We start from the raw sequence: 20,969 nt of genomic DNA, 5'->3' as shown, positions 1-20,969 counted from the left end.
GGGAGGGCTGGAGCTGATCCCAGCTGTCATTGGGTGGGAAGCGGGGTTACACCCTGGACTGTTCACCAGTCAATCACAGAGCTGACATACAGAGACAGACAATCAGCCACTCTCACATTCACACCTACGGGCAATTTAGAGTCACTAATTAATCTAACGAGCATGTCTTTGGACTGTGGGAGGAAGCTGCAGTACTCGGAAGGAAACCATGAATGCACGAGTAGAACATGCAAACTCCACAAAAGTTAATTTAAAAAAAAATAAAGTCTCTGGCTAACTCAAAACAAAAAACAAAAGAAAAATGTTTGACCAGATGCTCCAGTCTATATCTTTCTCAGAGACAGGACACACACTGTTGGGCAAGATAAAATGAGAAATGTGTCCAAGGGGAAAGGAGATTTGAAATAGGCATGATTGAATATGTTTGTTGGAGGGGGCACCCTGTGGCATTCCCCACTCTCTCACCCCCTGATTTCTCACTGTAGTTATACCTTAAAAAAAAGACAGAATACAGTGGTTGGCCTGGAGATGACTTCAGCATCACCAGTCAAGCATAAATAAAAATGCTCGACTGGTACAAGAAAAAGTGTCTTCAGTTTTCAAGAGACACAAAAACAAGGATTTGATGACACAGTTTGTGATTTCAGGAAGCCAAAAAAAAAAGATTTATTAAAAGTATTACATTAGTCATAAATGTAAACATTCAGACACTTTTTGTAAATACAAAAGCAAAGAGATGCACGTTGTTATTTCACTTACAAAATAACTTAATGGAATCAGATTTTCTGCTCTCCCTTAAGTTAAGGGATGTGATTTTTATTGCATGTTATTACACCTTCGTCTTAATGTTGTCTTACTTCATGTTGTGTGAGAGTTGATGTAAAATCAAAGTTTTCCAGCGACTACCAGATTACAGTCAAGTTGCCGATTTCATTAGAGAGGTCAGTCTTTGATGGGTAGACCACCTTCAGGTTTCCGTCCTGGTCCACTGTTCGAACCTGCTGGACTATAAGTTCCCCGGAGCCCTCACAGCCGGCTGCAGGTTCTTGTGGGCCGTCTCCTTCCCCATCTGACCCCGCCTCCTCCTTGTGTTCTGCTGTGAACTTGTTCAACTCCGCCATTTTCTGCAAGGAAACAGGAAATGTTTACAGATTGTTGTTTGTTACAGTGTTTCCCCTAGGTTTACAGCGTTGGGGGGCACAAATACAAGCCGACACAAATACTTGAAGGAATCTTGGTGTTCATGCGTTACTTTTAATGACAGCTGTCCTTTTCTATCGGAAAGGTATCCTTAAATGACTTCTTTCCCTGATTTCCGACTCTATCCACACAATAAAAGGCACAAAAAGCTCCCAAAAAATATTTAAAAAAATAATAATAATAAAAAAAAAATATATATATATATATATATTTTTTTTTACTTGACCTTCGGGGGGGGGGGGGGGGGTTGTAACCAAACTAGTAGTGTCTTAAATAATAAGATTTGTAACAAGGGTAGGTGTAATGAGCTAAAGCTTCAGCCTACACCTTTTCAGTCAAAATGTTTTTGTTTTTTCTTGTGACCAAAATAAATGATTACTACTACTACTACTACAACATGATGTAAAAATAAAATAAAAAATAAGACGCTATGGAATTCCAAGATGAAGGACGAAGCAACAGAATCTGCCCTTTTCTCTTTATGTCATTGCTCATGGGACGTATTCACAGTGTAATCAAACAAGTGGAAATGACTGCACTAGTTAGAAAACATTTGCGTCATATAAACGTGTCAGCCCCGCCCGCTCGCTTTCAGTGAAATGTCCTGAATAATTCCTGCTGTGTTCACACATCAGTAACCCTGACTACAAAAATGGAAAGTGGAAAATTTGTATGGGGGCGGGCAGTAAAAAGTCACCGACCATCTGATTCTAAATCTGGCTTCTGACCTGTAAAAGAACAAATGCCTCTAAATATTTTACAGGATCACTATTTTGGAGCTGCCTTCCATTAAATCAGTTATTTAAGTTAAATGCTTATTTGTCGTTAGCTTGAAGAAACCAGAGGATTCATTGGATAAAAAAAAAAAAAAAGTACATTATCGACTTTATTGTGGAAGTGATGTGAGATCACAATGAGATCTCCTAACATGCGCTAAATCAAATAATAAGTCAATCTTAATTTGTAAAGAGCCGATTCATAACAAATGTTATCTCAAGACACTTTACAAAAAGAGCAGGTCTTGACCGTACTGTTTGCAAAGTTTTCTTTTACATTTCCCTATGCTGGGATTCTTTTGTTTTAAAGTAAAATAAAACTGCTAAAACCACTTGGGCAGTTTCACTTTAAATATGAGTGTACAGTATCTCCCAACTAGGGTTGAGCAATATGGCATAAAAAAGTTATCACGATAAAAATGTGTATATCAGTCGATATTGATAATTATCATGATAAATGTCAAAGCATTACTTCTTTCAAATTTAAAGCCAGATTTTTTGCTCCTGAATGAAAGTTGAAGAAACCAGATGGTTAATTGTGGTTTAACCATTCTTTACTGTCAGAACATGACAAATACTATTTGAACAGAGGAATATTCTACAATCATAAGCACAGTGCACGGTGCTGGGAAACACTGATTTGAGAGTTTGCTGCTGGGCAGTCACACGTACACTAATTTGGGATGTTTGGTCATTTCTTGCTCTCTGTGTGCTCTAACTGGTGATGTTGTTTCAAATGGTGGAAACGGTTAGTGGTGTAGCCTGTTTTAGCCTCACATGTCTGCTGGTGTAATTATGATAAATGGTAAATGGACTTGAGCTTGTATAGCGCTTTTCTAGTCCTCTGACTACTCAACGCTCTTTTACACTGCAGGTCTCATCTACACATCCACACATTGATGGTAGAGGCTGCTGGGTAAAGTGACCATCAGATATAACTAATCCCATTCATACACATTTATACGCCACTGGAGCAATTAGGATAATTGTTCATTTCAATATAACACAACAACAGGAAAAGCAAAATCCTGAGTTGTGAACACAGAAATTCAACTACTTTGTTTGTCCTCAGTATAGCTCTGTACAGCATCCACACGGTCCAGCTGGTGTATTGGGTGTATTGTATTGAGGTGTATTATGTTCAGTTGCTTTACCCTCAGTAGGGCCTAATTGGAATTTGAGGATCAACTTTAGGACAATTACATTTTTTTGGTGACCCATATGTTAGGTTTATTCTACAGCATGCATCTGGTTACTTAAAAACTAGAAATATTAATGTGGAATTTACTGACCACCAAACTGTACATGAACTCTCCCCAGCACCATACATTAACTGTTCCCATCAACATAACCTTCAACTACTGAATACTCAGAAAACATTTTAATAGTAATGACCAGTCAGATCTACATACACTTAAAACATGACAATGATGCTTTAACCAATAGAAAACAAGTAAATAAAAAATAAAAAACTGAAAATAAAGTTGTTATAAATTTAACTTTATGGCAGAAAAGAGACAGAAAAGTTGATCTTACTGCAATCAGGGCGTCCATTACATCTTTGCAGGTCTGCAGGCTGGTTGCACTCGTCACCTCCAAGAACAACTCTTTGGTTGTCTTCCTGATCTGAGGGATAAAAATAAGCCAACCATGTTATTATTTCTTCTATTTAATGTCAAGAAAAGGAGACAATGCAGTTAAAAATATCAAGTTTATTTTCTTTTGTTTGCTGCCAAATCAGTTCCATCATAAGCCTTTGATTATTGATTACTGTAGGACACGATTATGAACATCAAGAAAAGTAAAGCAACAGACTCACCTTGGTTTTCTCACTGTTAGTGATAGGCGGGAATGAGATCACATGTCCCTCTCCATCCACTAGGCAGGGATAGAGTGCCTTTCCTTTTAGAATCTGCAAGTATCTGTAGAGAGATGTGAACAGTTAAGAGGCTACCTGGGAGCAACAGATACAAAGTTTCTAATATTCAAAGTAAAATGAATGCTCTTAATATTGTTTACATCATGACTGCACGTTCAAGCAGCACGGAAGCACTTTATTTATATTGCTACTGTACCAGTCCAGTGAAATCTTTAACACACAGATATTTTTCTTTTTCTTGGTCATATTCCATCGGGTTGTGTTGTCTTTTTATCTGTTGTGTTTTTGTCCACTGCTGTAGATCAAACAATAAAGGTCTAGACTGAACTGAACTGGGAGACACACAACAACATAATGGCTGAGGATGAAATAAATCAAACCCATGCTGTTGTTCAACACTCTTATACCGCCCCCATGTGTCCAAAAATAGCAGAAAGCAAGTTAGCTACTGATGTCTTGTTTCTATGTTAAATGATTATTACTCACTTCCTAGCATTGTATTAAACTTTAAAACTCTGGGATTGTGACAAATGGTGTATCAAAGTTAAGGTAACAGGAAAAAAAGTAATCTATGGAAAGCAAATATGTGCGTGTAGCTACAGACAATTTTTGTGTGTGATTTATTTAGCTGTGATCAGTAGGAAACCCAAAGTTCACTTCATGTACAGAGACTCCTATACCTCTAAGTCCATAATAAAAATGTTTTATGCCTTTATGTATAGGATAGGGTTAGGGTATATAAATTCTATTTCTCTTTGATCATTTTAAGCCTGTGGTGCACTTTGTCCATGTTCTCTTTGAGCCCTTGTTCACACCTTATACTTTGGATTTGCATTTAATATTTTCAGTGACCTCTTACCTCTCTCCATTTGGAACTATATTATTATTATATTATATATATTATATTAGCATCACTGGATGTCATGAAACAAGTGTCATTCAAGTAGGGTCGTAATAATACCAGAACTTTTGTCTGGAATTCAATATGATATTAGTTAAATTTAAACAATATAAATTCCTGTTACGATACTACAGTAACAAAAATAGAAGTCCATAGGAACCCAGTATCAGGGCACAATAATTTTATGCTTTTTAATTTACTTGAAAATAAATAATCCGGCACACTATTCTTGCTAAGCATCCCCGATTTGTATGAAAAAATCACAACGTTTGGGTCCCTGTGAACCTTTGTCAAGTGTGTTCTCAAACAATTCCCCACCATGGTCTTAATCAGACAAAGCTCCTCCTACTTTGTGTGCTCAGGTGTGGGACATTTAGTCTGATTACAAGTGTCTCTAAATCAACAGCAGTAACATGTGCAGAGTTACTCACCCCATTATTCACATATATGAGGGCAAAAACACAAATCCTAATTTGACTGGCAATAGAGCAGAGACAATACATAAAGAATGAAATCAAACATTGAGACTCCACCACACCAAAACTGACCTATTTACAGGACTATCTACAGAGATATTTATCTGATGTTTTTAATTAACAAAAAAATGCAGGCTAACTCCTGTGCAACATCTCTATTCCACAAATGTCTTTGCAACATCTTTGTATTTGTGCAATTGAGAGTGATTGCTCTTTTTTTCTGGCAGCAGTTTTTGGTTAATATATTTTAAAAAACACAACGTTTCTGTCCCTCTGCACCTTTTTCAAGTGTTGTCAATGGTTCAGAGGGACAGAAATTGTGTTTTTTTCCCCCTAAAAAATTGGTGATGCCTTGCAAGAGTAGTGTGCAGGATTTTTTATTTTCAATGTGATAGTTTGATGTCCTACACGGTTGCTTCATGAGATATTTGGGTTTGGGAAAACCTCCTTTAAAACATGGTTAGTATGTTAGACTGAAAATCTGTAGTTTTATTAAGCTTTGGCTTCATTAAATGACACAGATTGTATCGTTTTAAAACATGTGGTATCAAAAAGTATCCAAGTACTGAATAATTTGACAACCTAAATGATATCATCTCAGTGTTTGCTGGGTAGCATGTTCTGTACTCAGGAGTTACAGTATATGTTGCACTGACTTGTGGAGTCCGGTGACATTCTGCCTCTTCTTCTGCTTTCTCAACTCATCAGCCTCCAGCTGGATGTGTCTAATCAGCTCGACGGCCGTCATCTCCTTCCGGCCCAGAGATGCAATCTATCAAACACAGACACACATTTTTATGAGATTTTATGTGACCGTTAAGACAATTTTTCCAGAGCTTTGCAGAGAAAATTTAAATGAATGACAAATAACCACAAAAACAAACAAGATAAAAATGACAAGAACTCACACCAAATCAAGTTAGAATCATATATTGTTTAAGTTTACTGCTGCAAAAGTTTCTGAATGTAAAGAAGAGACAACAGTTATGTGTAACTGTACCTTTAGCTCGGTAGGTGGTTTGACATCATAAGTGAGGGGCGCCTTGAGAAGCTGCACATCGTGAGTTGCGATGGTTGCAATGGTCCTTCTATCACACAAGTCATCATGAAGCTTTGTCTAGAAAAAACAAGAAAATCTTTGTTAGGAGACTCACCACATGGTTACATTAATAGTAAATCACGTCTAAAAAGAATAATAGGTGAGGTTTACCTGAGCCACCAGGAATCGTTTGAGAGCATTCCCGGACTTCAGGTTCATGCCTCTGACCAAGCAGCACACCAAGTATGGTCGAACATCTTTCACCTCTGCGCTCACTTTGACCGTGAGAGCTGCAGGAGCATCTGAAAAATGGAGAACCCTCACCACCATCTTGTTCAGTTCCTCCACCTCATCCTGTTCGTCTGCCACCTTCTTCTTCCTCTGCTGCCTTTTCCCCTTGTCTGCGTTGCGACCCTTGTCTGCATCTCCTCCGTCGTCCCCCTGCCTTCCTTTAGCCCTCAGGTAGTCGAGGATGGACTTGGTCTGACAGCCGTTGACCATCTTCTCCAGACGTTTGTCGTTCAATTTGTTGCCTTTGAAATTGATCTCCTTCAGCTTGGCGCAGTCGCTCAGGGCGAAGGGGATATCACTCAGCTTGTTATTTGAGAGATCCAGCACCTGGGAAGAAATGTGCAAGGGAGGACAAACCCAGTTCATTTATCACTGGTTAAAAAGCAGCAGCTACTTCCATAGTTTCAACTGTCATGTAAATAATGCACTACAACAAACAATAGTGTATTACTTGTAAGATTGCAATAATCAATGCTAGTTAGTCAAACTTGTTAGGATGTTACCCACCAAACCCTGTTTAAAAACCATGCATTTTGATCTTCATTGTCTATTTAGCACATGTGAAACTTTGACAGCTAGGATGAAAGATGTACACCCAAATAGGGACACTTCCTCTCAAAGTCGGGAATACTTTTTTTAACCAACCTAGAACCGTATGTAAAAAAAAAATGCCCCTTAAAAAGACGCATCCACAGAGCACTTTGGTGGACAGCGGGATTTGTAGTTTTTATTTTTTGTACGAGCTGCTTGGTGTATGATGCTGCAAGAACGTGTGAGATTGTGTTTTGTAATGCATGTTGCGTGTGTGTGTGTAAGCAACTCACCTTTATAGCTGCTAGCTTCAGAACATCTCCACTCAGCTTCTCAATGGAGTTATCATAGGCCACCAGTGTGCTGAGGAGATCCAGTCGTTCAGAGTAGAAGTCAGAAGGGAAATCCGTGATGCGATTCTTGGAGATGTTGATGTAAGAGAGCTTCGTGCACTTGCTGAGTCCCTCTGGCAGGAACTCTAGGTTGTTACAACTCACATTGAGAGTGGTTAGCTCCTTTAGCTCAGTGATTCCCTCTGGTAAAACACTGAGGTTGTTGGCTGACAGGTCCAGGACCTTCAGGGACTTGAGGTGTCCGACTACATTTGGCACGGAGGCGAGCTTGTTTCTGCACAGGATGAGGCTTGTAAGGTTTGTCAGGTGTTGGATGTCCTCGTGGATCTCAGTTAAACTTGGACACTGGCTAACCTCCAGATAATTGAGCAGAGTGAGAGAATAGATGGCAGGACAGAGTCCTCCGTTAGAGGAAATTCGCTCGTCGACAGCTTGACCCTGTAGGACCAGTTCACGTCTCTTCCCAGTCGCTGCTTTTTCGATTTCTGGCCAATTCTCCATGTCATCCATGCTGCTACTGCTAGACATCAGTTGTTAAATTGGAAGAGAGAGAATTAAAAAGCATGACCACTTCCTTTTGAATATTTCAGAATAAAACACAATGTACATGACATACGCCCATGGACTGTAAATATTAGCATGCGCTGGGGTTTTTTGGATTACGTATGTACTGCCTCGATACAGAATTTTATTGTTTTGTGAAACTACATATTTTGTAAGTTTTAAATTGTAATTGCCATGCAGGCTTGCTGACGACACTCGAGTTTCCGGAACACCCTATGCCTTTATTCTGGAGATAACAACCTCCTCTCGACTCAGCTCGCTCTCTGGGATAAGGAAGCTGTTGTAAAAACGTATTACCAAATATATTTGATAATTTTATCGATTTAAATTGGCTTACGTGTAAGCAGCATACATGATACAACATGAGCTTTTACAGTTGACTTTTATAAATAGCAGATACTTCGACGCTTGGTAAAATACAATGACGACAATCCATTGCGACGACACGCGACAATCCTACCATTGCGCATGCGCGCCGCGCTGATTGTTGTCAGTGGTGGTTATGGAGATGAGATGGGACTACGAGCTGTCAACATTGCGGTGATGTTAGTGGTAAGATATTCCTGAAATGCACGTAGGAAAACTTTATAGTCTTGAATGTATATGAACAAAAGGTAGGACACTGTATACGACAGTTGTCAGTACACTCTTTAAAAATGTAGCCGGTTAAGATACCTTTACAATAAAGCTACTGTACGAGTACGACGAGCCATGTTGGCAGGATAATTAGTTAACTGTTCGCTAATGCCCCCCAAGAAACACTTCTCTCTCCTCCTCGCTTTTGCAGCTATGTCAAGTAACCACGGTTTATTTTCTCATTAAGACAAACATTAATTAAGTAAACTGGCCGTGTCATATTGTGCGTCCTGCAGGAAAAGGTAAAACCCTTCAACAGATCTTCACGCCTCTTGCATTTGACACACTTGCAGTGAACGTCAATGACGTACAATCAGAGCACGTAGACGATGAATAAAGTACAATTCAACATTGCTACCTAACCAAATGTCTTTCTATCTTTGTTGTTAATGTTTTGTGGAATTTATGGACTGAAGTATTTTTCCTTAAATTATTATTTTTCTTAAAAAATTTAAAATTGTGTCTAATTGCTCTTTTCTGAAGAGCATCAACGATTTTTTTTGCCAGCATTAGTGAATATTTAGTTTTCTTTGTAAAGCATTGTCACAATTCTCTTATTCGCTTATTTATAAAAACAGTGCTGAAGAAATGCATGTTTTTAAATACAGATGCACTAAATTATTTTCCTATGAACTTTGCCTATTATTGCAAATATAATTTACATATTTGTTGTTGTTTTTACGTAATAAAGAAGCCAAAGTTGTCACATTTTGACCATGAGCACCCTCAGAAGAACCCTGCAAAAATAAAATGGTAAAATTGGTTAAACTTGACTGAAAATCGGGGGGGGGGGGGGGGGGGGGGGGGGAGATGGCCTAGCGTTTAGGTCGTGCCGCATGTACAGAAGCTATAATCCTCCAAACAGCTGACCCGGGTTTTTATTTTTTAATTTCTGGCATTATCAGAAAAATAACATTCCTATTATGCATTCTTTCATTGGACATTAGAGGGATGCCTAAGAAGATAGGATTCACTGTGGTCAACTCTTCAAGTCATGAGGACAACTTCAGTGCAAAGGAGCTGATGGTCCATGCACCCACGGTTAATGGCTGGAGATCCAGCAGGTACAGTAACACTTTGATTTATTATCTAAAACATTCAGATTTATTCATGGCCTTTAACCCTTTTTTGTGCGGAGGCAAGTTTGATTTTAACACTCTCTAATTTGGTGGCCTCTAGAAATTCAATAATCAATCAATCAATCAATCAATAATGTGTTAATCTAAAAATCTGCAGGCTGTGCTCATACCCCCAGCACATCACCCTCCAGCTGGGGGAGAGAAGTAGGGTGAAGAAGCTGCAGCTGCTGGCTCACCAGTACTTGATCCCAGCCAAGGTAGAGTTCCACATTGGAGAGACTCTCCCTGAAATCAGCACCCAAGGGTTCCCTGGGCCGCTTCGCAGACTAGGGTGAGACTACAGACTTGGTCACTCTCATATTTGACTTGAATCCTTTTTTGTCTCTTTACAAAAAAATAAAAAATTCAGGTCCATTTGCAGTTGGTCCGTTGCAAGACACACATTAACAAACAACATTTGAGTTTTTCACGTGATCAATGACCACTACTGTCTCCTGGTGATGACAGTCTTGTTTGTGCATTTGGTGAAACTCCATACACACATGTAGCTTTGTTCCTTTGATCTGTTTTTGCTTCTGTGTCTAAATCAACCAGCAATGAGACACATGCAGCCAAACTCTACATTTAAGTAATGTTTGATCTCCAAAGAGTATTTGATTGGGTAAACAAAAACGTGTTACTGTAAAACGTTTGGATTACTCCACAGGCATAATACATTTGTACAGGATATTATCAACACATTTTAAATGTAGCAATGCTTTGTTTGGTCTATCTCAACAGAGGAAAGGTCAAACACTGTTCTCTTTCCACAGGTACGTTTCTCTGTCAGACAATGAGAAGACAGGCTTCAAAGCGCGGGAGCTAAAGTCCGTCCATGTAGATGCCATCGGTACATTCCTGAGGATAACCTTCCACAGAAACTATGAAAACCGTTTCAATCTCTACAATCAGGTAAACTCTTAAACAGTAGTGATGCACTTAAAACACAAGCTGTGAGAAACTTGTTAAATGCCCATTTGGTTTTGATTTGTGGAAAATGTATTTTGGTTTGTGTTTCCTCCCAGAAGAATTTAATAGAAACAGCAAAAATCTTGATTTCCTTGTTAATTGGATGTCAAATCTAACTATTAAAGTACAATTAAATTCAACCATTGCAGTCTAGAGTGTGTTTTAGATTAATTAAAATATTTTATGAAGTACTGAAACACATGTTTGACTTGATTCTTGCTGCAATAGGCCCTCAAGCAGCACTTAGCCGGCAATCAGTTTGGTATTGAATTCTCAGCTTTGTAGCAGAAAAGTTGTGTTTAATGACTGCTGCATTAAACGCTTTTGAAGATGAATTTCCTCCATCACATCTCCACATCAACCCTCATCTTTATAAGCTTTGTTTTTATTTGAATTAGTACTAAAATGATGATTAGTTGAAAAAGGATTTAGTTGATTGAAAGAAAATTACTCAGTTCTTTTTGATAAGCGTTTTATGTCAGAAAATAAGATTATAAGATTCCCTACATATTACATTTTGCAGTTATATACATTTGGGTACTTTCACTGTTGATAATCATATCAAGACATCACAGTTCTCTCTGATAATTTGTGTAAGAATTTATCTTTTTCATTGATTGAACATTTTTGCAGAAGAATCATTGACAGTCTATTTATTTGTGGATGTATTACAATAGAAGCAGCTATCGTTTTTTAAATACGTTTTTAGATTGAAATAAAAAAAATTATAATTTGAGACATGGATTCTGTTGTGTATGGAACCACTGAAGTCCCAAAAAGAGGGGCTCCATAGTTTTTAGTGTAGGCTCAAAGTTTTAAAACCCTTTACAAAAAAGATAGTGCTGTTTTTTTTACTCATTAGTTAAATCTAAAGTAATACTTTAAGTCAACAGATGTCATTGAAAGACCTCCAAAAAGTATTTATATACACAATGTTAGTCCCTCTTTCAGTACTGACATCACTCATTGATAGCACTTCGTCCCAAACCCCTACTTGTTCCTGTTGAAGATTTAGATCTGTAAAGAACAGGTCAAACATATATTGTTTTATATTTTGAAATGGACTTCATATTTTGTAGTCCAATCCAAAAGAAACAGTGTATTGTTTTTGATAGGGACTTGTGTATGGATTCAAAGTGAACTACAAAGTGACAAGTAAGCCGGAGCAATTACTTGTTGTTCTGGTCTTCTCGTTTGATCAGTTGATAGTTATTCATTAAAGTGTAGAAAATTAACCTTTTAACTGTGCTTCAAAATTCCCCTCCTGTACCCCTCAGCATTAACACATTTCTATTCACCACCAGCTATTGTTTTTGATTTACTTATGTAGTTCTGTTTTGTTCAACCATCTCACCAACATTTGTTTATGATTTCAGGTTGCTTTGGTTGCCATTAATGTTCTGGGAGAGTCTTTGGATGGCAATGCTTTTAACACGATTGTAAGTTTGCACTCTCTTCTCCCGTCACTGAACTTACATCAACACAGCACAAGGTGGTGCTGTTGTGCTGTGACTCTGTGAGACATGGCTCTGTCATCCATCACTTCATTAGGCATTCACTCATGTTTCCTCATCATTCTACTGACATTGCATCCCCACAATAAGTTTGACCTTCTGGCTTACTCCAAAAAGGGAAAAAGGTCAAAAAAGGTTCCTCACATGTTATCATGTGGTTTATTTATTTTTCCATAAAACTCAATAAATAAAAATAAAGGATGATAAGCATATTTTTATTTTCTATTATTTGGCTATTTCCGCTTTGCAAAGTTGTACACATTAAAACATTCTCTTTTTTTTCAGTAGTAAGACAGCTAAAGGTGATAGACAAAAAATACCTGGGGTGGATTTTCAAAAGAAAATGTTATGGACATCAGACAGTAGAACTATTGGTGCTCATATTTCATGCAGGATTTTGTATGTTCTCTATCATTTACTCTTTATATTTACATTTGCATGTATGCACACGTGTTTACTTGAATAGTGTGTGCGTGTGTAGGTGAGTGGATATGTGTCAGGAATGTAGTAATGAGACACAAAGAGAGGACAGTATGTAATCACACAGGAGGCCTTTAGTTAGCAAGTGTAATCAGATAGTCCTGCAGATGGACAGGTCCTGGAGGAGAGAGACAGAGAGAGAGAGAGAGAGAGAGAGAGAGAGAGAGACCTTAAAACACACACACACAGACATAGAAACATGGAAAGACAAGGACACACACTTGCACAGATTCCAGTGAACAGGCTGTGCATTGTTGCTCCACTAATCCGACTCTGACCACCTCTACAACAGCAGTGATCTCACCTGGAGGGTCAGCTGGATTTTGTTCTCTGCTGTCTGTTCTATGGGCCGACGTTGTGTGTGTCCTGCTGCGCTTTGGATTTAGAGAAGCTTATTTAAATGTGCGCAGGTATCACCTGGCAGCTCATCCAAAAGTAAAAAGAAACATCTTAACACTTACGCATCGTTTATCTTCTCGTGCAAGTTTTCTTCTTTAATCTACTGCAATGGAGGTGAACCTGATTTTTTATCATGGTGCCCAAAACATTGGGAAATTGTGATGTTGACATGAAATAGATGGTGTTTCACAAAAATTTGTATCCCTTCTACTGTATTTTTTTTTTAGTGTTGATGACCTCACAGTGCTCTGATGCAGTAAAAAAATATCAAAGAACATTAATTACTCGGTAAAACATGCCAGTTAAATAATCATTAAATTCCGTACATAGTAAATTTACTAAACCAATAAATATGTAATAATTAAGTGATGAACAACTGCAGGTACAGCTTCACACCCACACACTCATACACCCATACAGCGTGTTCTAGGACAGTTTAGCTCCTGCTTCAAAGTTGTTACTCTCACAGCACCATGGCGGTGCGAATGCAGACAGAGAAAAGTCCCCATGTTGAGTAGTTCTTAGGGAACTCCCTTGGGGATAGTTCTGTCTGCATTCGCACCGCCATGGTGCTGTGAGAGTAACTACTCTGAAGCAGGAGCTAAAAAGGTTCCTCTAAAGGAACTAAAATAGATCCTAGTTCCTGCTGTGCGGAATCACTAAAAAATGGGGAGGGTTCCAACAGTTCCTAGAACTATAAAAAAGTTTGAGCGGTCAGAAAACCCCCATACATACACACACACACACACACACACACACACACACACACACACACACACACACACACACACACACACACACACACACACACACACACACACACACACACACACTACATCTTAGGTGGTTTGCATATTGTTGCCCTTGAGAGAAGTGTAATAAGCATTCATCACACCTGATGTTATGACATGTCATTAAAGGAACTTCACAGGTGTTGCTTGAAACATTCATGATGGCTCTGTTCTACCAAAGTGCACCAGTAATCAATGACAGGGAGCCAGGCCAGCTTGGACAAAACCAGGTTCCCTAAAATACAGAATCTTAATGGAACATACAGATCATTCTTTTGATTATTTCGCTAAGGTGTTAGACTCGTTGACTTAATAGGATCATTTTCAGACATTCTTTCTTTGATAATGAACACCAAAGTTTGTTGAGCACCAATTATTTTATTGTTCACGATCCTTCGTAAGGATGTTTTGTTCTACACATTTTGAGATAAGCCTTTTCTCCATGACTCACAGAACACATCATCAACAGTTTTTTTAGAGGCTATATTTTCGACAATAGTTTTGAAAAATGTTCACCTTTGTAAAGACTAAAAAAGCTAATTATCAGCTGAAACACATATTTGAGTTTATGCATCTTTAAATGTAGGTTCCCACTCCTGTGTACATTGCAAAATGAACACTTTAAGACATGTTCAACAGCATCTCACACAATACAGCTCATTGCATTATACAACAATGGTCAGGTCTTCTTGAGCACAGTAATACTAGACTATACGCATGTGTGTGTGTGTGTGTGTGTAATTTGTCCATCTGTTTACCCCCAGCCAAGCAGAGAGCAGCTGATCGAACACTACCTCAACAGTACACAGCTGGAAGCCGCCTTGGACACGACATTCATGGGGTGAGGCTAGGCCATTGAACCCTCGTTTCTTTGTCTTGTGACAATAACACTGGTCAACAAAGCCTTTTAGTCTGGAAGACAACCAATAAGGCTCTCAAGGTCGCACAGATTTGAACACAATGCAGGTGGCAGCCCATGCAAAGAGGAAAACACATTTTGAAATATATATTTTTTTATATATCAACCCCCAAGGGACGCTTCACCTCAGGGTCTCACTTCTTGGGGGGGTTGGGTCAATGTTTTTCTCATTTCATCAGGAATTGAGCAATAAAAACTTTTTTAACTGACAATGACGCTTTTATATTCTACTCTAGCATTATCTCCAAGCTTGGACTGACTTGATAATGATGCATACAAATAAAAGGTATTGATCTGTGTATTTTAAAGAATACCTTGTCTTTGTGTCATGTCGTGCATTCAGGAAATGTGAGTCCATCTCCATGTTGGACGACCTGGCCTTTGACATGTACCAGGACCCCGAGGTTGCCCACATCATCCGTCTCCTGGACAAAAAGAAGCAGGACATGGTCCGGCAAGAGAAATTTGAGCAGGCCAAGAATCTGAAGCAGGCAATCGCAGACCTGCAAAAGGTAATGTTTGGTTGTTTGGTTGACATCAAATATTTGATCATACAGCCACAGAAACCAGGACGCATCTCTGCAGTGAGAGCAGTCAAGATTCTTTATTAGTTACTCAAGGTCTGAAAAAGTTTTAAATCATTTTGTAGGCTCTCAAGGGGTTTAAAATTACTTTGATCCAGTTATAAGAGCTCATTTTTGAGATTTTTTATTTTGGTCACCAATCATGGAGCAAGTTAAGAGTGGATTTCTGGGGTCAGCTGTAGCTAAGAGGTGGATTCGGTCTTCTTATCAGAATCTTAGAATTTCCAGATTCGTCACTCTGCTTCATTCTCACTTATTCTAAAGAATATTATTATTAAAGGATAGCACTGTCTTTGAGTAGCAGATACAGTAATAACAGCATAATGAGGTTAGACTAATGAACTTTAGTTCTTTATTTGTGCAAAAGAAAGAAAAATCTAATGAAACAGAAGTAGACGTGTACAATAAAAAATGCAGGAGTGGGACAAAAGAAACCCCTAAGGGCTTGTAAAAGGAACCAAACGAACTCAAATTAAAGCAGCTGCAAAGTCTTTTAACAAACTACTAACAAATCAACGCTGAGCGGGAAGAGAATACAATTCACAAACAATACATCATTTTTATTTACTGTAGCACACTGCATTAAAAAAAAAATAATCACTTTTTTAAAACCCAAATAAGAAGAGTGACTGCCAAGTGCAGCAGAAAGCTGTTCCAGATGACTGGACCTCAAGTACTTTACTGCTTTTATTTTGAAAAAAAGTAAGGACCTTTTGGTAGATTGAAGGTAATGATATTAACTCAACCATGGAACCATGGAACTTGTTATGGATCAAAAACTGAAATAAAACGGAAAAGGTGGATATTACTTTTCACTCATCAACTGAGCCAACAACAGCGATGTTGTTCTTTTCCCATTCTTGTCCCACACTGTGGACGTTTATCCACGGTGTGCCTAAAGGGACCAAATATAATGCACTTAAGAAGATAAAAAATGAATGCATTCATTTCAAACCTTAATCAATTGGGACTAACAAGTTAATGCTGACAGCCTTAACTGTCAAAAGTAGAAAAATAAAATGAAACCCCTGGTATTTAGAATTACTGGGAAAATATTGGGATTTTTTAATACATAAACTTTTCAGGTTCAGACATGATTTTCCATCCACGGACAATACTTTTCTTTGCAAGAAAGACCAACAGTGTGAGTCTTGTATTCTTTTTTACAGATATCCAGTGTTTTTTCAGCACTATTTGTAACAGTAGTTGTTAAACATTGTTCAGATTCCTGTTACTCACCTCCTTTGTATACAGCGTTTCCATGCTTACCATGAATTCTTAATAAGCTCAACAGCTGCGATGATGGTCCTTTGGAAATGTCCGTCCCACTTCCACACCCACACCCCAACCACAAGTCTTTCTGCAACAGGATTACACACACTGGACACTGGACTTTGAAGCGTGCTTGGGCACGGTCACACTGGCCATCCGTACCGTGCCCAAGCACGCTTCAAAGTCCAGTGTCACACTTATAGGGGCACACTGGCCACACACACCAGAATCTTGAGCATATTGACATAGTGCAAAGAGAAGTTGTCAAGGTAGTCATGCTGAAAATCCCTTGTCATCGTACCCTCAGGATGTCAGAGGATGGTTTGTGGTGTTACATGATATGTGAAAAGACACCAGAAAAGCAGACGGAGTATTGTCATGGTGTATTTCTTCCACTTTACTGAGCCCCTTCGTTTAAGTCAGAAGGCAAGGCAAGTATTTATATATCACATTTCAGCAACAAGGCAATTCAAAGTGCTTCACACAAGACATCAAAAGCATCATCAGAAGAAGCAAAGAGCCTCATTAAGTAGAGAGAGTAGGCTGAAGACAATTAATAAAAGCTGGAGAAAAAAAGGTGCTGTGTTTGTTTGGTCCAAAAGAGAGAAAAGAATCACAGGGAGTTGTTTTTCACACTGTGTCGCCTGGCACCTAGTTGACTACTTAATTCAGCTGTATGGAATTTCCTCTCATTGAAATTACGTGTGTCACTTACTGGAAATTGTTGACACATTCCCAGCCTGTAAATCTTCATGATTCACCACATGGCACACTTACTTCAGCCGGCACCAGGGCTGTTTTACTGTGCAGAGCAGGACTGCTTGTGTCAAGTCCAAGTGAATCCCCAAACCTGCACCAGTACACATAATTCTTTTTAATTACAACTTTTTGTGTGGCCTTTGTTTATCTTCATTATGACAGCAGTCCCTTGCCAAAGCAAGTTCTGAGATCTAAGAATACAACAACAGCATGACAATGAGGTGAAAGTGGCAAAAAAAAAAAACATTTACTTCATTCGACTTGTTTTTTAAGACACTTTGCTTTCGAGTCTGTATGCACCTGAAATGTTGGAAATGCCTCATTGCACAAAAAGACAAAGATCATTAGACCATAAGCAGACTCATAGTACGGCTTTACTGCCCTGTTCACCTGTTTAAACATGTGGTAAAAGGCTCATTCTGTCACTTCCCATCCTTCATGGGATTCTTCCAGGTAGGGGAGCGTTTGGCTCGGTATGATGTTGAGAAAAGATGTGCTATTGAAAAGGAAGACTACGACCTGGCCAAGAAGAAGAAGGAGCTGATGGCCGACTACAGGAAGAGTGTCTACCAGCAGCTGGAAGTCCACAACCTGCTGGATATGGCACTGGTCAGTCACCAGCGATGTGCTGCAACATTTCAACTGTGTAGTCAAAAGTCAAGGAGTTGTTTTTTTGTGACAGAAAAAATGTATGACTTTTTCCTTGACATGATATTGAGATGAAATATTAAATCATGGGGATATAGAGAAAGTCATTACTTATCCTGCTTCATCTAAATTCTGTCATCAACTTACACCATTTCACCAGATCACCAGGGCTGCAGATTCATCCCCAGCCAAGGATCCTCCTTCTCTCCTGCCTTCTACGGCTCACCATCCAGTCCCCACCAAGCCCCTTGTGTCCACAGACACATTAAAGAAGAGGAAAAAAACGAATGCTCCTCAGAAACAACAGTCAAACTCAGAGACACCATGCACACCTGCTGCTTTACCCAAGATAGATGTAAGTGGCACTCAAGCAACACATTGCAACACCTTTACAAAGAGTGAATATGCAGCAGTTGCTGTTGAAGAGTCTATGGGTTATTGGTAATGGAAGTGCATATGTGTTGATAATTAAGCTTTAGACAATTGTACCTTTGGCTTGTCTGCTTGCTTTAATTTCTGTGTTGTTTTCAACTTTATCCAGCATGTTTCCTGCATTAAGCCTCCGTAGCACATATGATGAGCATCAGGGGCTTTTATGCTTTACTCACCACCTACCCAGACCAGCCTTACTGCAGGTTTGGGTTTCACTATTTAATTAAAAGCGTGCAACAGTTGGCTGACTCCGGCGACTGCCAACCTGGCCTCGAGGCGGGGCTTTTAGCCCAGTGCAAGCCAGCAGGGTGCCAGTGTGACCCGGCCACAGAGGATGTTGCTAACTGTGTGGAGCTTGGGATTATATTGAGGAAATTGAACATCCATTGTCAACATGATGCTGAATGACTGACATATTTAGTGATCAAGTGCTAGTGAATGTTTGTGAGAAGAAGGGTAGAGGCCATTCAAGGATGGACATTTTTACACCTCAGACATTTACTAATATACCAATAAATGCAATTTAAGGTGAGAAAGTTATGAAAATGTAATTCAGTATTTTGTTTCAAGCTTTTAACAATAGTGTTGTTGTCTTACGCTGACAGGTGACCAGTGTACCTTATGATGAGAGGCCTCTGCCCACCCTTCAGAGGATAGACAGGCCCGTGGAGGTCATCCAGAGTCCTGCAGAGCAGAACTCCCCCCAGCATGAAGCCCAAACGACTCCACAAAGCTCTGAGATGAGTGGGGAGCCTGAGCCACTGACAGAGAAGGCGCAGAGAGAGGCTGGCCTTCCAATCGAGGTCTTTGGGGAAAGCCTGGTAAGAGAATAAACCGCAGAAAAAAACAAGGGATTTCACTTCCACAGAACATACTCCAAAGATACTTTTTTGGATCCCTTTTACATAGTTGGTACTTTTTACTATAGCATGATATTAAACACCCTTTTGTCCTGTCCATGATACATTTTTATCACAGTATATGTCAGAAGAAAAGAAGTTTGACCACCCGAGAGGGATAGAAAATTTCAATAGGGTCTTGCCTTCAAATACCCTGTACAAAATATTGAATTTCTCCTCATCTGTGTTCTCATCTAGCATACATTTTGTTTTGTCAGGCATGCAGTGCTTGACAGCTATTGTGCAGTTTCATTTGATAGTTTTTGCTGGAAACATTGGAATGCGGCTTCTGGAAAATGGGTGGCTAAATGTGGAATTTGTGAACTGGAAAGTACTTAGCTAACCTGTCCTAGAGCTGATTGAAACTGCAGAGTGTTGTGTTTTTTTTATGGGTTTTTCACTTTGAGCGACATTTTCACAACATCAATAGGCATTTGAAACATTGGCGATATTAGAAATATTGATGACAAACAATTATTGGTCTGAATCATTTTTCCACATCGGCTGTTTTACCGACATAATTGATATTTGTGATATCTGTCTCGCACATTGGCTAATCTTTTACCCTCCTTTCCTTGCAGGTTGCTGGGGCATATTCCAAAACCTGGTCTTACAGAGAGGATGCCCTCATGGCTGTCCACAAGAAGCTTTTGGAGCTATCACCCACCACTCTAAGGGAGGAACTCAGGAACATGATAAGAGCTGCGACCTTCCTAGTTAAGAAGGCCCTCCTGGATAAAGTGTCATCTGTGAGTCATTTACTCAAAAGAGGCATTTCTTTGGTGTCAGAACTGTAAATGTCGTGGAACAAATATTTTGTTGTCCAGAAGACTCTATTTTAAACTGGCTTCTCTGACAAAAGGTACATTTAGTAATAGGCTTTCATGGATACGACATGCTGCTTAGACTTCGGTGTTACTTATAGCTCCTTTAGGAATAGGAGGGTGACGTCATTCTGCTGATAGGCTGGCAGGGTATAGTAGGTGTAATTCAGCTAAATCTGCATCAGTGTTTGTTGGGAAGTCACAGAATCGATAGCTTAAAAATATTGCACATGTTTCAATTACTAAATGTAATTAATGTTAACGGTCAAATATTATGCAAATCCTCTCCCTCATTTGCCTGCTCCACTTTTTCAGAAAATGTATGCTGAAAGAGGCCGTTTGGAGATTTTCCCTTCATGACATCACAAAGTAATGTGATGTGTAACCCCTCCCCGAGGTGGATGACACTCCCACAGCTCGGTGTGTGTTCTGCCCTCTGAGTCTGCCTTCTCACCGTAAACTATTGAGCATGGTACTAGAAATCCTGAGTTACATCCCCCTTCCAGAGAGGGGCGTGGTTAAACAACCGGTGAAACTGCCGGTTCTGAGCAGGGCTGAAATAGAGGAGTTTATAGGTTTGATCAAATACAGGATCACAGTGGATTTTTGGCAAGAAATTTCACAGACATGTTTTGTGGAGCTCTAAGACTTATTTAAGCTTTTGAAAAGGAGAATAATATGTGTCCATTAAAGAGAAAGCAAGGATTTAGGTCAG

The 20,969-nt window shown here is 39.2% G+C and overlaps 2 protein-coding genes across 4 annotated transcripts in view; one reads left to right on the top strand and one right to left on the bottom strand.

Annotated features, from left to right (window-relative positions):
* Nucleotides 1-634: 634 nt before the first annotated feature.
* Nucleotides 635-8,008, bottom strand: lrrc47 (leucine rich repeat containing 47). The gene is made up of 7 exons (XM_061057206.1): nt 7,387-8,008; nt 6,443-6,889; nt 6,233-6,349; nt 5,889-6,004; nt 3,796-3,898; nt 3,513-3,602; nt 635-1,124 (listed from the first exon to the last, which is right to left on the bottom strand). The coding sequence occupies exons 1-7, from the start codon at nt 7,972-7,974 to the stop codon at nt 903-905; spliced, it is 1,683 nt and encodes a 560-aa protein (XP_060913189.1). The 5' UTR covers nt 7,975-8,008; the 3' UTR covers nt 635-902.
* A 137-nt stretch (nt 8,009-8,145) lies between these two features.
* Nucleotides 8,146-20,969, top strand: part of cep104 (centrosomal protein 104) — a 32,921-nt gene continuing 20,097 nt past the window's right edge. For 2 of the 3 annotated variants that reach the window (XM_061057200.1, XM_061057201.1), the window contains exons 1-11: nt 8,146-8,562; nt 9,594-9,710; nt 9,883-10,056; nt 10,538-10,676; nt 12,110-12,172; nt 14,682-14,758; nt 15,180-15,348; nt 17,905-18,060; nt 18,260-18,454; nt 19,137-19,352; nt 20,012-20,179. In XM_061057200.1, coding sequence (XP_060913183.1) covers nt 9,598-9,710; nt 9,883-10,056; nt 10,538-10,676; nt 12,110-12,172; nt 14,682-14,758; nt 15,180-15,348; nt 17,905-18,060; nt 18,260-18,454; nt 19,137-19,352; nt 20,012-20,179 — 1,470 coding nt within the window. In that variant the 5' untranslated portion in view covers nt 8,146-8,562; nt 9,594-9,597. The remainder of the gene's footprint in view (nt 8,563-9,593; nt 9,711-9,882; nt 10,057-10,537; nt 10,677-12,109; nt 12,173-14,681; nt 14,759-15,179; nt 15,349-17,904; nt 18,061-18,259; nt 18,455-19,136; nt 19,353-20,011; nt 20,180-20,969) is intronic. The other variant, XM_061057202.1, reaches the window with a different exon arrangement.

This window comes from Labrus mixtus, chromosome 15 (assembly GCF_963584025.1).
Source record: "Labrus mixtus chromosome 15, fLabMix1.1, whole genome shotgun sequence".
NCBI classification, from domain to species: Eukaryota; Metazoa; Chordata; class Actinopteri; order Labriformes; family Labridae; genus Labrus; species Labrus mixtus.
Note: the sequence above shows the minus strand (reverse complement) of the source record. Positions and strands in the feature narration are given on the sequence as shown.

Coding starts and splice junctions, on each gene's coding strand:
- lrrc47 (XM_061057206.1), bottom strand. CDS start 7,974: ATGTCTAGCAGTAGCAGCATGGATGACATGGAGAATTGGCCAGAAATC. Junction 6,890..7,386: donor TGAAGCTAGCAGCTATAAAG/GTGAGTTGCTTA, acceptor ATTTCTTCCCAG/GTGCTGGATCTCTCAAATAA. Junction 6,350..6,442: donor AACGATTCCTGGTGGCTCAG/GTAAACCTCACC, acceptor TGTTTTTTCTAG/ACAAAGCTTCATGATGACTT.